The 16,688-nt window shown below is 36.8% G+C and overlaps 1 protein-coding gene across 3 annotated transcripts; it reads right to left on the bottom strand.

Moving 5' to 3' along the window:
- Nucleotides 1-782: 782 nt before the first annotated feature.
- On the bottom strand, nt 783-16,606 carry RCHY1 (ring finger and CHY zinc finger domain containing 1). Of its 3 annotated transcripts, XM_082611436.1 has the most exons (9): nt 16,399-16,606; nt 11,605-11,724; nt 11,235-11,350; nt 6,155-6,233; nt 4,668-4,712; nt 4,499-4,557; nt 4,384-4,410; nt 3,299-3,419; nt 857-1,484 (listed from the first exon to the last, which is right to left on the bottom strand). In XM_082611436.1, exons 1-9 carry the CDS (start codon nt 16,486-16,488, stop codon nt 1,356-1,358), a joined length of 786 nt encoding a protein of 261 aa, XP_082467562.1. In that variant the 5' UTR covers nt 16,489-16,606; the 3' UTR covers nt 857-1,355. The 3 variants fall into 3 exon arrangements, with proteins under 3 accessions (XP_082467564.1, XP_082467562.1, XP_082467563.1); XM_082611437.1 differs by lacking the exon at nt 4,384-4,410 and having other exon boundaries at nt 858-1,484; XM_082611438.1 differs by lacking the exons at nt 11,235-11,350; nt 11,605-11,724; nt 16,399-16,606 and adding an exon at nt 7,727-8,305 and having other exon boundaries at nt 783-1,484.
- Nucleotides 16,607-16,688: the final 82 nt, after the last annotated feature.

The following is a 16,688-nucleotide window of genomic DNA, read 5'->3' as shown; positions in this document are numbered from 1 at the left end:
AGATTCCCGCAGGCCACACGGAGTGGCCAAAACAAACAAACAGACAAACAAATACTGCTACCTTTGTCCAGGTAGAGATTTCAACAAAGAAATAAATGTACCAGAAATGTTAGGATTTTTAGTTAAAAGGCTATCTTCCTTACTCACAGGAGATTCAACTAGCTCAAAGCTGGAAACATAATTGGTGTTTAATAAATACCTGTCGACTGATATGTACACATTTTACTTCCTAACCTAAAGCTTTTTATAAACAGACTAAGTTGGATACTGGGACACTGCTGTAAAAAAGTTCAGGTCATCAAACATTTTTGTGTACCATGTTCCTGAATTAAGAGGTATATTTAATTCCATCACGAGTCCCTGAAAAAGTTACATTTCATGTCCCTTCTACTCATCCATACCTACTTTCAAGCATTTAGAGAAGAAAGAATCCACCCCATTCACAACAAAGACAACCACTGCATACATAAAGAAAAACAAGGAAAAAGCTAGTCAAGTGTGAAGAACACTAGAATGTAACACCATGTAGGCAGGGACTTTGGTCTGTATTGTTCACTGTTATCTCTATAGCATCTAGAACCATAGCCAGCACATAGCAGTTGCTCACTAAATAACTGCTGACCGAATAAATTATTCTTTGAAAAAATAATTTCGGACAACCAAAACGATTATTTTCAATGTTGATGGCTTTCTAAAGGCTTAGAGTAGTTCTATTATTTTACCTTTTTCCCAATTACTCTTTTAGAAGAATACTTCAAGATAAAGAAAAGAGGATTGCTCTGAGCCAAAAATAGATAGCCTTGGGAAAAAAACTTTCTATAAAATACTGTTTCAATATAGTTTTATTAGCAGTTATTTCATCAAAATTCACATTTACAGGATCCAAAGGACCATCTCAGAAAATTCTAAAGTATATGTAATTAGATTTTAACAGTAAGATAGAACATATTCTCATAGCACACCCCTTAAAAAGTCAAGAATAATACTGAGAAGTAAGTACAGTTCTATCAAGAACTAGAAATGAATTCTGTGTGCATAGTGTCACTTAAAACAAAGTTCCATGTAAGTATAATACACCTATGGATGTGAATTTCAGTGGCAAACATTAACTTCCAAACAACTGACACCAAAGGAATTTCCAATTAAAACACAAGCATGGTGGCTTTCACTCAATGTAGAGCTGTGATAATTCTATAAAGAAACCCTGAATCCTTAAGTCCTGTAATAAGATTTTACCCTGTGACACTAATACAAAACACATCAACTCTAATGCACAGATTCTGACGCATCATGATAAAAAGATAACCTTTTTCTATACTAGAAAATGCTGAGTTGTCCAGTGCAGTATAGGCTGGTCATTGCTGATCTACTGAAATTCTACGGCCTCCAGACTGAGCAGTATTGTAGGACTCACAAATATTACATTTCATGCCTAATATATGGAACTGGACTGTAGATTTTCCATTGCAATCATTGCAGAGAATCTGAAAAGAGATGAATTAAAATTAAGTATACTAAACCTTATAGATAGAAAGTGGCACTGTCTGCTCAAAACAATTCCTCGAAAATCATACTGAAGATATGAAAACATACATATGTTAAGTCTAAAGTTTCCATAAATAGAAATACCTTTTATTTGTTCACTAAAAACTCTTAATAAGAGAGTAGCTTTGAATTTAGAAAATGAAAATGTTGATTTGGGCTAAGAAGTCTTATTTTAAAATAGTTCCCAAATAGTATAAATAGTAGTAGCACAAAAATTAACATAGGCATCATAATCAGATCAACACCTATACTAATTCAAAACAACACACAATTTCATTATTTTTTGTTGACACTTAGAATATTATCTTAGTTAACAAAACAAATTTTTACATACTTATAATATTTTTGCTTATTCTTTAATATACTAAGTTCCTAGCCTTCCATGCCTCAAAAATGAATTAAAGTCCAAAAGAATACTTTCTGAAGTTGAACAAATAAAAAGCTTTTGGCTCGTCCCTAAAATGACAACAAGATGCCACTTAGGAATTAATCTCTTCTAGTACTGAGATCCTGACAAATAAAAAAGGTGTTAACCTGAGAAAAGATCAATAAATTACTATGTGAGAAAATCATTAGCTTTAGAAGAGCCACACCATAATAAGTAGAAAACATCCAAATTTTCTCTAAATTGTAATTTGGAAAGTAATTCTTTTAAGAATATGATCTAAATGTAGAAAGTAGATTACTCATTGCCTAGAGCTAGAGGATTAAGGAATGACTGCTAATGGCTATGGGGTTTTCCTTTTGGGGTGATGAAAATATTCTAAAATTGATGGTGGGTATGTTTGCACAACTCCAAGAATACACTAAAAAGCACTGAACTGGATATTTTAAATGGATGAGTTGTATGATATGTGAATTATATCTCAATAAGGCTGTTATTTTAAAAAATGATCTAAATAGGACATAGCACACTACAGCCTCTATTAAAACATGACACAACTATCAGTATTACAAAAGTGATCTTTCATTGATGTTACTAACAATTCAATTATCCACATGAATTATGAAATGCACCAGTGTGAATAAAACCGAAAATAATTTTTATCTGGCTTTGTTAAGTGGTTTTTATCTTCTTGTGTAGAAGTATTTGAAATGAAGATGTTTTGAAAATTCATATGTCAAAAAATTATTAAAGCACCAGAAAGCTATCTACTTTCCAATTCTAACCTGTAACTGAATGTACTATGCTGAGACTAGATAGCAGCACATCTCAATTAATGGAGAAAAGATGATCATTCTCCACAAGGCAAAAGGCACAGAAATACCTCTTACATTTTAGATTACAGGCTAAGACCAAATAAAGTCTTAGACTAAAAAGGGTAATAAACATTAAAAACCAAGAAGTAATCTTTTAAAAAAAAATCAGTAAACATGTTTGCCTGAAATAAAATTTAAAATAATTAAAATTAAAACATAACTAAAATAAAACATCAAACCAGTAATCCACCTCTACTCAGTTACATTACCAACTGACTCTCTTAAGTAATATGTAAATTATTCAGAATAAAGTTTTTGCCTGCCATCTAGTGTTGGGAAGAATTTCACAAAGATATTCTTGGATTTTTTTTTCCTGGTCTTTTGAGTTCAGAGTAACTAAAATTTAAAGATTATTCTGTCCTTCCCATTAATCATCACATTGGCATCTACGCCCAAACAGTATTTTTTAGACAGATCTGAGCAAAAGGGCAAAAATAAACAAGAACATCAACAAGGAACCTGAAAAGTTTTTTTAAGCATTGATTCTACTCACATCCACAGTCATGTTCTGATATTCTGATGGCATAGGAGTCTGTGCTACCTCATCATCCAGCTGTCTCCAGTACCTAGTCATATCTAAAGCAGAGTGCATACATAATGGACATCTGTAGCCTCTAGGAGAGATAAAAGTTATTTCCCAAACATTAAATGGGGAGTATATCAACTCAGGTATACAAGAAGATGCATGCTAACTGGTACATAAACCATCCAAGATAGGTATTATTTTATATTTCAAGATCATCTTACAAATCTGGAAACTTTCATAATATAAAAGTTTTCAATTAAATCCTGTGTCATAGGGTATTTTTTAAACCTACTTCTTTTTCCTCAGTTCTCTAAAATGAAGAGGAATTACTCAATATTCTCTGTAGAATATACTCAATATATTTTAAAAACCAATTAAACTGCTTTTTAGCTAAACAGCCTCAATTTCTTAATCTATTCAAGCAAAGGAGATTGTATTCCTTAAAACTTATTCAGATCATATTATTTCCTTTCTAAAAATTCTGAAAAAGTTCCCTTCTATCTGGCTCTTAAAGTTTCTACTCATTAGTTTGCAAGACCAAAATACATTTACACAGTCTCCTCTTTCCTAACTATTTGCATCCCACTTTAGCATCCTTTCCCCACAACAAAATCAGCATTAGATAAATCTTGTTATCAGCTTTAGCTTTTTTTACTGAGCCAATAAAACAACTAAGAATTTTGAGCAACATGCCTCAGCATTTTTATTTTTTCCAACGCTATGACTGCCTCTGGCAGAGACTGAGCTCCCCAATAAGTATAGCCAGAAAATGAGAGTTATCTGTCTCAAGTTGCGGGATGAGATAAGGCATAGCAGAAACATGAGGACAAAGGTATAGTCCTATGCCCCCACCATGCTTTTTGCTCAATTTAACACTACCCATCTACCCAACCCATCTCGAGAGAAATATCTACCATGTCCAATATGGTGCAAGTAACTGCAAGGTTTGCCCATTTCCCCCTCCCCTCAAAAAAACAAAAAAAAAAGGAAAGAAAAGAAAAGAAAACAGAGGTCTTACAATTACAGTTTTTTAAATCCCATGAAACACTCACTCTTTCAACATTTCTTCATAACACGTTCTGAAAAATATAACATTATTTTAATAAAGCAAAAAGTACCTCCACTATTTCCAAACATTTTTTAGGAAAAAAAACAAAGTTACTTTACCTGTGTAAAAGGTGTCCACATGGCAAGACATGAGCAACAATACGGGATGTGTGAATGTCCTGTAAAAGAAAATAAATGTTAGTGCTTAATTACATGAAGACAGTATAAATACCCAGTATTTTAAATTCAAGAGGGGATATCTCCAAAACAAAAAATATTTTAAGCTTACCTCCAAACATATTGGACAATTCTGCCGGGAAACATTTTCAATACACTGTTTAAAAGCAAAACTAAAATTATCAAAGCTTAACTAGATGGAAATGATATAACTATAGTATTAATAATAAAAACTAAGGAAACAATACCAACTTATTAAAGATAATAATGAACATTAATACACATTTCTTATATGTCAGACAAAAATTGAAGTTAACTCTCACAACTATGGCTTTGCACGTTACCTGAAACAATGAAATTGCTTAATATGTCTTAATTATTCAAATTATCTTCATTTTTTAAATAAATAATAACAGTTCATATTATAGAGATTGTACTACATGCCATATGCCAAGTTCATTACCTGTATTACCTCAATTAATTCCCACAACACTAAATGAAACAGGTACAATTATTACCCCATTTTACAGATGATGTATTTGAGGCCTAGAGAAGCTAAAGAACTCCCAAAATTATACGGTAGCAAGAGGTGGAAATATATTTGAGCTCCAACACGGTGCCCACAAGGCCTGAGTTCTTAACTGGACAAGACAGTGTCTAATTAGGTGTGAGGAGGTAAGAGAAAAAGCACCAAGCCATGGATGATGCCCAGGTTTTTTAACTAAGCACCTGAGTAGATGATACGACCATTTACTAATATAAACAATAAAAAATAACTGAGAAACAAAATAAAAATACCACAAGAGAAAATGAGTATACAGTTTTCTAAAGACAACACAGCAAGCATATCTTGCTATCACCCTAAACTCAAGACGGTAAAACCAAACCCAATATTTCATCTCCTACAAATTCACAATCTATTAATCAAGTACTTTAAGCCAGCACTAAAAACCTTGGGTGTCATCTTTATTCAGCCCCATTGTTTCTCCCTTATACTCATCACAATATCCCCTATGTTCATTATTCATCTCACCACCTCAGTATTTTAGACCAGTTATTATCTAGTATCTATTTTTAAAACACCCTCGTTAGTCTCTCCATTCTCTAAATTCCTGGATAGAAACAGTACTATAAATGATAGTTTATTAGATTTTCTCCTAAGTAATGAAAAATAATTTTTAACAGGCCTAGGATCATGACATAAAATTTCTACATCCAAATGAAAAATATTTGTCTAATTATGAAAGGAATACTGAATTTTCTTGGAATGCTGTGTTAACAAAAGGTTACACTGCTCTGTATTTCTCCTGTACCACACTTTTTAAAAGCTATTCTTAAAACCAATATCAATGATAAGAATCCATAAGCCAATTTAGAAGTTGTCTACATTATACTAATAACTGATGGAAGTATTCTTATAGATCAGATATTCTAAGGTGTATACTTTAGAATATCTACTTAATACTGCTGAAAGATAAAAAGCGACATGACTGTACTCGGTAATATCTGAAAATGAGCATGCTTTTAAACAAATTAGGATTTGAGCTGTTTTCAAAAACACTGTAATACTTTTTAAATCATGCAAACTGAATTATATACCTTGTGCTTTCCTTGGAGATTTATTGTGAGGCATAAGTTACATTTCAGACAGTGGAAAAAATCTTCCTTTGGACCAATCCTAAAAAAAGTATGAAAAACAAACACATTTTTTACTACAGTGATAATCTGTTCATCATATATGAGTTTAGTTTCACTGCAAAGAAAGTTCAAACCACACTGAATAAATGAGGTAAACCCCTACCTCCCCAACAGCGTTCCCCAAATGTAAAAGCACTATAAGCAGAATGGTACCTACCCTTCCATGTCTTTTTTTCCTATAAAATTGCCCATATATATATACAGACACACACACTTTGGGTTTTGTTTTTTACATAGATGGATTCTTTCTATATATCCTGTTCTGCAACTTTCTGAAGAAAACAATTATTTCCTGAAGAGTATTCTATGTATGAATACATAGAACCACTTTATTCCTCTCCACAGTTTCATAATATTACATGGTATGGATAGATCATAATTTTTTAAATATTCTTCTATTGATATAATTTACTATCTTTAGTTAATACCATGATACAGTAAATATCTGTATACAGACATCACTCAACCTACATGTTGATGACTTTTTGTAAGATTCCTAAAAGTGAAACTATGGGGTCAGAGGGCATTGCATCATCAGTTCTGATGCTGCCAAACTGACCTCCAAAGACAGTACAGTTCATACTCCCACCAACAATGTGTGACAGCACCCATGTTCCCCACAACCTAGCCAACGCTGGTTACCTATATGACAGACGAATTTGAAAAGTCTTTTTAATTTGCATTTCTCAAATGATGAGACAGGGAGCATATTTTAATGTTTATGAACCATTTGGATTTCTCCCATGGATTGCCTGTTCATGTGCTTGGTTCATTTTTCTACTAGGGTATTTGTCTTTCATCAATTTAAAAGAGGTCTTTTTGGGACTCCCATGGTGGTCCAGTGGTTAAGGCTCCATGCTCCCAATGCAGGGGGACCAGGTTCAATCCCTGGTCAGGGAACTAGATCCCGCATGACACAACAAAGATCCCACACGCGGCAACAAAGATCCTGTGTGCCGCAACTAAGGCCCAGCACAGCAAATACATAAATATTTTTTTAAAAGCTCCTTTTTTAAACTGAAGTATATACTTGATTTACAATATTATATTACTTTCAAATATACAGCATAGTGATTCAATATTTTCATAGAGGACTCCCCTGGTGGCACAGTGGTTGAGAATCTGCCAGCCAACGCAGGGGACACGGGTTCGATCCCTGGTCCGGGAAGATCCCACATGCTGTGGAGCAACTAAGCACGTGCGCCACAACTACTGAGCCTGAGCTCTAGAGCTTGCAAGCCACAACTACTGAGTCCGCATGCTGCAAGTACTGAAGCCTGCACACCTAGAGCCCATGCTCCGCAATAAGAGAAGCCACCGCAATGAGAAGCCCGTGCACCGCAGCGAAGAGTAGCCCCCGCTCACTGCAACTAGAGAAAGCCCGTGTGCAGCAACGAAGACCCAAAGCAGCCAAAAATAAATTAAAATTAAAAAAAAACATTTCATAGATTATACTCCATTTAAAGTTATTACAGGGCTTCCCCGGTGGCGCAGTGGTTGAGAGTCTGCCTGCCAATGCAGGGGACACAGGTTCGTGCCCCAGTCCAGGAAGATCCCACATGCCGCGGAGTGGGCCCGTGAGCCATGGCCACTGAGCCTACACGTCCGGAGCCTGTGCTCCACAACGGGAGAGGCCACAACAGTGAGAGGCCCGCATACCGCAAAAAGAAAAAAAAAAAAGTTATTACAAAATAATGGCTATTATTTCCCTGTGCTGTACAATATATCCTTCTTCCTTATCTATTTTATACATAGTAGTTTGCACCTCTTAATCCCTTACCCCTGTATCTTGCCCCTCCCTCCCCTCTCTCTTCCCACTGGTATCCACTAGTTTGTTTTCTATATCTGTGAGTCTGTTTCTGTCTTGTTATATACATTGTTTTTTTTTTTTAGATTCTACATATAAGTGATAACATACAGCATTTGTCTTTGTCTGGCTTTTCACTAAGCATAATACTCTTTAGGTCCACCCATGGCATTGCAAATGGCAGAATTTCATTCTTTTTCTGTGGCTGAGTAATATTCGTGTGTGTGTGTGTGTGTGTGTGTGTGTGTGTGTGTGTGTGTGTGTGTGTGTGTGTGTGTGTGTGTGTGTGTGTGTGTGTGTGTTACTGTTATGAACAGTACCACTTGGGGTGCATGTACCTTTTCAAATTAGTGTTTTCATTTTTTTTGAATATGTACCTAAGAGTGGAATTGCATATAGTATCATATGGTAGTTCTACTTTTAGTTTTTTTGAGGAACATTATTTAAAGGAGCTCTTCACATATCTTGGGTATTAATCGTTTTCACTTGCATGTCACCATTATTTTTCTGGTATGTCATCTTTTGTCATACAGTCATTTTAATTCTTATGTAATAAAAAGACATATTTCCCTTTATGCCTTATGCTTCTGCCTCTGGTCTTGAAAAGACTTTTGAAACCCATAAGTCATGAACATATTCCTCTATATACTTCTGATACTATGGCTTATAATTTTTATATTTTTCTTTCATCCATTTGAAATGTATTAGGTATGGCAAAGGTGAGATTGCTAGTTGTCCCCAAATTTCTCTCATACCTCTTCTTGCACAACAACAGAACATTTAGCTAGGCACAGGGCTGTCCAGAATAAAAACTATTTTCTAACTTCTCTGAAGGTATGAACAATAGAGACAAATGAAAATTCTGTCTCATGCCCTTAGGAGAAAAGGGTATACCTTCCCTTCACCTATTTCCCCCTTTCCACTGACCAGAATATGGACTTTTCTAAACTATGTAGGCAAGAAAATACCTTATGGATGGCAAAAAAATAAGAGGAACCTGGACTTCTGTTTAATTAACTACATGGTTCAGACTTTTCCATAAGAAACATAAATGTCTACCTTTTTTGAAGCACTTGTTATTCAGAGTTTCTGTCACAACATGCTAAAACCATATTCTAATGAATGCAGTTTTAGTAATCAATTTTTTGTTCCCAAATGGATAATCAATTTTCCTAATGCCCTTTCCCCTGATCTGAAATGCCACTTTTGTTATAAATTCATATGTATAAATATGTGAATGTACACACACACACTCACAAACACACTGTTCTTCCCTTTATCTATTTGTCTATTCCTGTACAAAGAACACACCATTTGAATTACTCTAACTTTATCATGTTTTGATTATGTGGAAAGGCACCCCCTCCTTGTTATTCTTCCTTTTCAAAATCTGCTTAGCTATGTGCATTTTCTCTGCCAGGTGAAATTTAGAATCAGCCTGTCAAATTCCACAGGTAAAACCCTGCAGGGAGGCTTCCACTACTGCCCAAGACAGAATAAGAGAGACTGGATCTACCCTCCTGCCTAAAACAACCACCACAAAACCCAAACAAAATATATGAAACAAGTTTCACTGAACATCAGGCAATGAAGGACAGTGATCTGTGAGATACAGGAAGCAAATTAAGTGAGCCCTACAATTGCCCCAGTTTACTGCTTAGAGCACCTCCAGGCCAAACAAGTTGAAGGAAGTAAGGCAGAGTCAAAAAGACTTCCTGACTGAGAAGATGGCTGGAGTTCACAGGACAGAGTACCAGAGAGGACAGAGCTGCACAGGGGAGCCCCTCAGGTATTTAGCAGGATACACATCAGTGCGTGCATGTGAGGAAACTACCCAAGGCCAGAGAGAGAACCATCCAAGAGAACTAGAAGGAACAGTGCTCAGCATTCAGACATGGCCAGGATCAGTGCTTACTCCCATCAGCCAGATTGGAAAACCTTAGAACTCATGGGATACTGGGCAGAGTACTCAGGAAGGTACTGAGTAATACCTCAGTAGTGAGGAATAATTATTCCTAGAATAAGCACACCTCCAGATCCATCTAACAAATTATAAAAGCAAGTCCCAGAAGTACCAAACTGTTTCCAAGTAACTTAACTGCATCTCAAAATAAAGCTCACGAAGATTTGTAGGAATATGAAAATATCCCAACAAGGTAAAAATCACAATGTCTGGTATCCAACAACGATCAGTGACACAAAGCAGCAGGAAAACCCAACCAAAAAAGAATAATCCATCAATCAGAATCAATCCAGAACTGACACAGATGTTAGAATTAGCAGAGAACATTAAACCAATTATTATTACTATATTCCATACGTTCAAATACTATAGACATGAAAGATATAAAAAAGACCCAAATCAAACTTCTTGAGTTAAAAACTAGAAAAGGTTGTTTGCTTATGATTGGTACATCTTTTGGTATGTTTGTTATCCTTCCTTAAAAACAACTACATAAAAGAAAAGAAAGCGATTTAAAATTCTCCAGTGGGATCAAGGAGAAAGGATTAACAGAGAATACTTAAGAGCTCCAGCAGTATTGGTAACGTTCTATTTCTTAAAATGAGTGGCTTGTTGTATTAGTATACTTTAAAACGTACACATGTTACATATATGCTTATGTATACATCTAACACTTCAGGATTTTTAGAAAGAAAAAAAGTCCTATATACCAACATGTCAATAGTACCTTGTCAGTGCGTGATTGGATTTCAGGCTGTTTTATCAATACTTTCATTCTTTCTACTTTTCTGTATTTTCCAATTTTTAAGTCTGTAGTGATTTTATCAAAACTTTTGACAACTTTTTTTAAATTAATCTTCAAAAAGGAAAAATATCTACCCTAATTTTTTACCTTCGTTGCCTACAAAACACTTCATATAAAAGCGTATTTTCTACCCCAAAGTTAAAATTTAAATAGGCACACAATTGTTGATGGCCTAGTTAAATGATGAAGGCATGAAGAAACTTTTTAGAATAATGGAAATTTTTTTTATCTTGATTTGTGTTGGTAGTAACACAGTATATATATTTGTCAAAAGTTACTGAACTGGATACTTAAAATGAATGTATTTTATAAGATGTATCAATAATTATATTCCAACTAAGTTTATTTTAAAAACTACTATTCCTCAGATATATCAAAAGCAATTAGAAAAGAATGCATACAGTACCTACAAATTCCACAGTTTTCACAATGATACTGTTTCTTGTCTTTGTCAAACAGATGGCACAAACTGCAATAATATTCTCCAAACAATGTGCTACATTCTTCACAAGTCTGTTGTGCCTAAAAAAACACACATGTAACTAAAAAATTAGAGTTTACCAAAACATTCTGAATTACTATTTAAATATCCAGAATTTTTATTAATGTACATGCAGTTTTATCTTGACAAGTTTTTATATACTGAAATCCAAGATAACGCTTACTTTAAGAGCTAAAGAAGCCATACTGGCAATACTCTTGATTAAAATTTTAAAACCACCTTAGGATAATTTTTTTAAAAAGAAAGAAAGTAGAAATTTGTGATAAAATCTTACACGTTGGATTTTTTCACAGTTTATGCACTGCACTTCCTTTACTTTAAAGCGATCTAGCAGATGATCTTCATTGTTATCATGACACAACCGGCAAGAATAAAGCTTGTCACAGCATGGTGCCTAATCCCCAAGGGAGAAAAACAGTTATAAGAAGCAAGAATAGACAAGTTTGCAATGCAAAAAGAAATTTCCTTCCTCCTCCTCCTTGGAACAAAGTCAAAAGATTACAACCAATAGATCATTTGGTAAACTGACACTGAACATGACATTTCACTGTTTTTCCTTCAACATCTAAATTTCTGTATCAAGCTGAACACAACCTTGTAGTTAAAGACAGAAGAACCGTGAAGGATGCAATTCCCTAGATTGCAAAACTAATCCCACAACACCCTAAACTCATTCTCAGCCTAAATGGCAGGCAGGCAACTTCTACCTAAACATTCCAGATAAATTCATTTACCAACTTCAAACCCGAAGCATTAAATACTATAAAGATTATATTTTAGTCCTCTTAAGTTTACTAACCATCAACTATGTATCTGATACTTTAGAAGATGCAATAAACGTAAAAAACAGTCCTTGTTTTCAAGAGCAGCAAAGACTGCCAGTTGTCCAACAAAATCTACTGTCTCCTTCTTCCCGGGCACATGACTGCCCAGCTACACTACAGTTTCCTTGCTGTTACCTGTGACCAAATGACTAAGTTCTTACAAACAGAATACACACGGAAGAAATCAGTGCCACTCCTGGGCCTGCGTATTAAGACACAGGGCATGCCTCTTCCTCCATGGCAAAATAATACAATGGAAAAAACTTGTCCCTAGGATGATCATGTGAAACAGAGCCTCATTACCAAACTGCATCATTCACCTTGAATTGTTAGGTGAGAAGAAATAAACTCTTTATTCTTTAACTCACATTACTACTGGGTCTTTTTGCAGACCTTACCCTAAACCAGTACATGGAGAAGTCTGCAGGCCAGTAAGCTAACCTGATACTTTGCAGTACACTGTGACCTTTCAGATCCTCTCATTTCTGAAGACTTCCTATGCCATAACTTCCCATAACATAGCTCATTCCTTTCTTATTTTAACACTCAACTGGCTCCTCTTCTTTCCAATATTACTCTTGTCCTAAATCTTAACTGCACATCCAACAGTGATAATCCCTCCAATACCCTGAACTCTCAGCTCCCTTTCTCACTTCCAATGGCCTTGTCCTCCAACCCTCCTCAGCCACATATTCTCAGTCATGCCGCAAAACAGTGGTTCTCAAATATTTTGGTCTCAACCCCTTTACATATAGTCTTAAAAATTATGAAGGATCCCAAAGAGCTTTTGTTTCTGTGAAATTATTATCTATTGACACCTACCATATTATAAATTAAAACTTACAGGTTTTTAAAATATTACTTATTTTTAAAATAATAGCAACAAATGAATTACATGTTAACATAAATAACATATTTTAATGAAAAACAGCTATATTTCCCCCCCAAATAGGTAGATTCTCATATGTGCTTCTGTATCCACTCAGTTTTGGCTGAAGTATATGAAGAAATTTTGGGCTCACACAAATATGTAGTTGGAAAAGGGAGGGGTATTTTAATAACCTTCTTAGAAAATTATGGATATTCTTCTGATACTACACCAAAACTCAACAAATCTTAAGAACAGGTAGTTGCAACATGAAATCTGAAACTAGTCAGTGAACTTTTCTCCCTTCCATTGATCTATCTTGCATTGTGAATGGACCTTTTCCATCCACTGGTCATTTGGAAAATATCAGTTCACTGAATTATGTAGCTCTTCCCAATGTTTCCACATTTGACATGCAATATCAAAAAATCACATTTGCTAACATCACTAACCATCTTATCAGAAAACTAAGTATTGTGAAGCTTTCAAGCTCACAGAAGCTAACACAGGTTTTCCAAAACTCTAATTTTTACATGAAAGCTTGAATTTTATCACTGCTGATTGTTTTCCTTGCAATGACAGTCTCACTTCCCTCCTAGTCGAGAAAATGTCCAGCAAATACTCAAGTCTGATAATCATAGTTCAAGTAAAAAAATGTCCCATTAAAAAAGAAACTCATTCAGTTCATAATCCAATTGCACAGAGCTTTTCCTCATAACAAGCACCTAATATAAGTCTGCAAAAGTGCCTGATGAAAACATCCCATTTCAAACATACAAAAAAGACATGTATTCAATGGTTGGTATTTTATACAATTAATAATTTTACTGCTTTAATTCTATCAATAACATTATTAAGTGAAACTGGCTTTTTTTTTTTTTTTTAAACTATAGGTTTAGTACAGTTCAGTGCCACTGCGTTGATCCATGTTAAGGTGCTAGCAGTTTTAGTCATTAGTTTCACACATGCTAAAAAAGACAATAATGTCTTAGCAGTACAAAGTAGTCTTCTAATGGGCCTCAGGAATTCCCAGGGGTCCAATCACCGACACTTTAAGAACAACTGCTTAGAACAAGAACTGAATCCTGTTTGTATCTTAATTTCAAGCATTAAATTCTCTAACCACTACCTCCTCCTTTTCCAACTAATTCCGCTTCTTCCCTTGCACACACCCTAGTTCCTTCCTTCTCTATTTACATACTCACCTACCCAGAACCCCAACTCTGGTTAAATCCAATTCTCTCCAAGCAAAAGCACCACCACAGTGGCTGTTCTCACGTTTAAGTCATAACCCCTAATAAAAAGTGGGCTCTTACTACCATGTTTCCCTAGTCAATTCCTTTATTCTTCCACCGTCTAGGACTGAACACCTAGATGATTATTTCATATCTTCTCCTCTCTCTTCAAACCTCAAAAACCTCTTCTTCCCCTATGAAAACAGAAATAATCAAAAGAGAACATTCTCCCACAAACTCTGTCAACCTACTTGCAAATGTACCTCACACTGTCCTTCTGTTACAGCCTACAGCCCATGTTTTTATCTAAGGCCAACTCCTCTCCTTGTACACTGGATCCCATCTTCAGTTTGGCTACTCAAAGACAGGGCTCCTACAGTTTTCCCCCTCCCTCCTGCATGATAAATGTTCTCATTTTGGGGGGTCACTTCAAAGAATATACATACATGCTGCAACACCTCCCATCCTTCCCTCCCATGGGAAAAAATAAAATCCCATGATCCCACATCTCCCAACAACCACAGCCTCAATTTTTTTTCTCTCTTTTACAGCACAACTCCAACAATTGTCTATAAAGGCTATGTCCATTTCCACTAATCCCATTCTCTCTTGAATCCACTCCAATCACACTGTCCCAACCTCTCCACAGAAACTTTTCTCGTGAAGATCACCAGTGACCTCCTCCTTGCCAAATTTAAAGGCAAACAGCAGCTTTTAATTTAGCTGATTACTTCCTCCTTAAAACTCTTCACTTGGTCTCTGGTATTTAAGGGAAGGGAGGCGGGGGGCAAAAAAGCATTTGATACTCAGGGTCAACTACCTGAGTGCTATGAAACACAGAGGTATTTGTGTGATTTCTTGGGGAGAGAGGAGAGGAGGACGAGGATGTTGAATTCAGTTTTAGACCTGAAGTTTGAAACTCTAACACATCTCGATGGAAATGGAATCATACGGATAGCACTCACTCTCCTTAAACAACACCTGGTGAATGACCACCTTTGAAACAGCTTTATCCAGTGCAGTGGAGGAATGGTCACCAAACCACCGCCTACAAAAAAGGCTTTAGGTTATCCTTACAGGCCTCATACTTTTTTATGAAACAGGAACTTCTATCACCCATATTTTATATGTGGGGCATTAACCAGTAGTTTTCTCAAAAGTACTGAGTTATCGGGCTTCCCTGGTGGCGCAGTGGTTGAGAGTCCGCCTGCCGAGGCAGAGGACACGGGTTCGTGCCCCGGTTCAGGAAGATCCCACATGCCGCGGAGCGGCTGGGCCCGTGAGCCATGGCCGCTGAGCCTGCGCGTCCGGAGCCTGTGCTCCGCAACGGGAGAGGCCACAACAGTGAGAGGCCCGTGTACCGCAAAAAAAAAAAAAAAAAAAAAGTACTGAGTTAGCAAAGAGCAGAGCTAAAATTTGGGGGGTAGGGTTGTGGGACTCCAAAGCTCAAGCTTTCTAAGCAAAATCTTTAAACCGCTTCTTGCAAGAAAAATTAATGAACTTTAATTGGATGGATGCGAATTTTTAAAATTCGACTAGGAATTTTTCTCAAACAGCTAAAGTAACAGTATATGCATACTAGCCACTCTCCTACACATAATTCCCTAATTAGTGGCAATTACATGACTGTCTTCCTATTACACATACGTTTCCTCCTTGGCAGGCTTAGGCATACTCACTGACTCTAAAACGAAGCTGGCAAGCTGTAAAACTTACTTACGACAGGAGATGAAATCGTATTGATTCTACACCTGCTTACCCCTCTTCGCTTATTTCATCCCACACCTGAAAGTGATCCTGGAGAAAAGCCGGCACAAGCCTGAGGCTGCCTCAGTCTACTTCTAGCAGCGAAAGACTAAATAAATGAACCTACTGATAAACTAACCAATGTGCAAGGCCAGGCTCTTCCCAAGCAAGACGAGCTTTGCTCGCAAGGCACAACACAAGAGAATAAGTGGGGCCTGTGGTCGCCTTGCCAAAAACGTTCTCTACAGCAGGAACCCAGTGAGAGGGGAAGGTATCCTGACAACAGCTTAACCTCAAACTTGAGCCCAAAAGCCTAAAACCGCCCTGCCTGCCCACCCCGCCCTCAGCCCAGCCCGGCGGAAGCTCGTAGGGGAAGAGCCCACTGAAATCCTCACCTTCAGGAGACATCCTCTGTCATAGTGTTCGCAGCCCCGCCGCACTTGCGCTTGCCCGCGGGCGCCGTCTTCCCGCGCCGAGGCCGCCATCTCCTCCACCTCCCCTCAAATTCCACGGACCCTTCTCCCCGGACGAAAGCTACGCCCTGAGGAGCATAGCAGCTCTACCCTACCCGCTCCCGAGTACAGCTCCCACCGGAGCCAAGATGGCGGCTAGGCACGTGACCCGGGGCAGTCGGACTTCCGGTTCCCGAGCTGACGAGACGGAAGCGAGGGAAAGCGCAATCTCT

The sequence above is a fragment of the Mesoplodon mirus genome (genome assembly GCF_964341445.2).
Source record: "Mesoplodon mirus genome assembly, chromosome: 2".
NCBI lineage: Eukaryota > Metazoa > Chordata > Mammalia > Artiodactyla > Ziphiidae > Mesoplodon > Mesoplodon mirus.
Note: the sequence above shows the minus strand (reverse complement) of the source record. Positions and strands in the feature narration are given on the sequence as shown.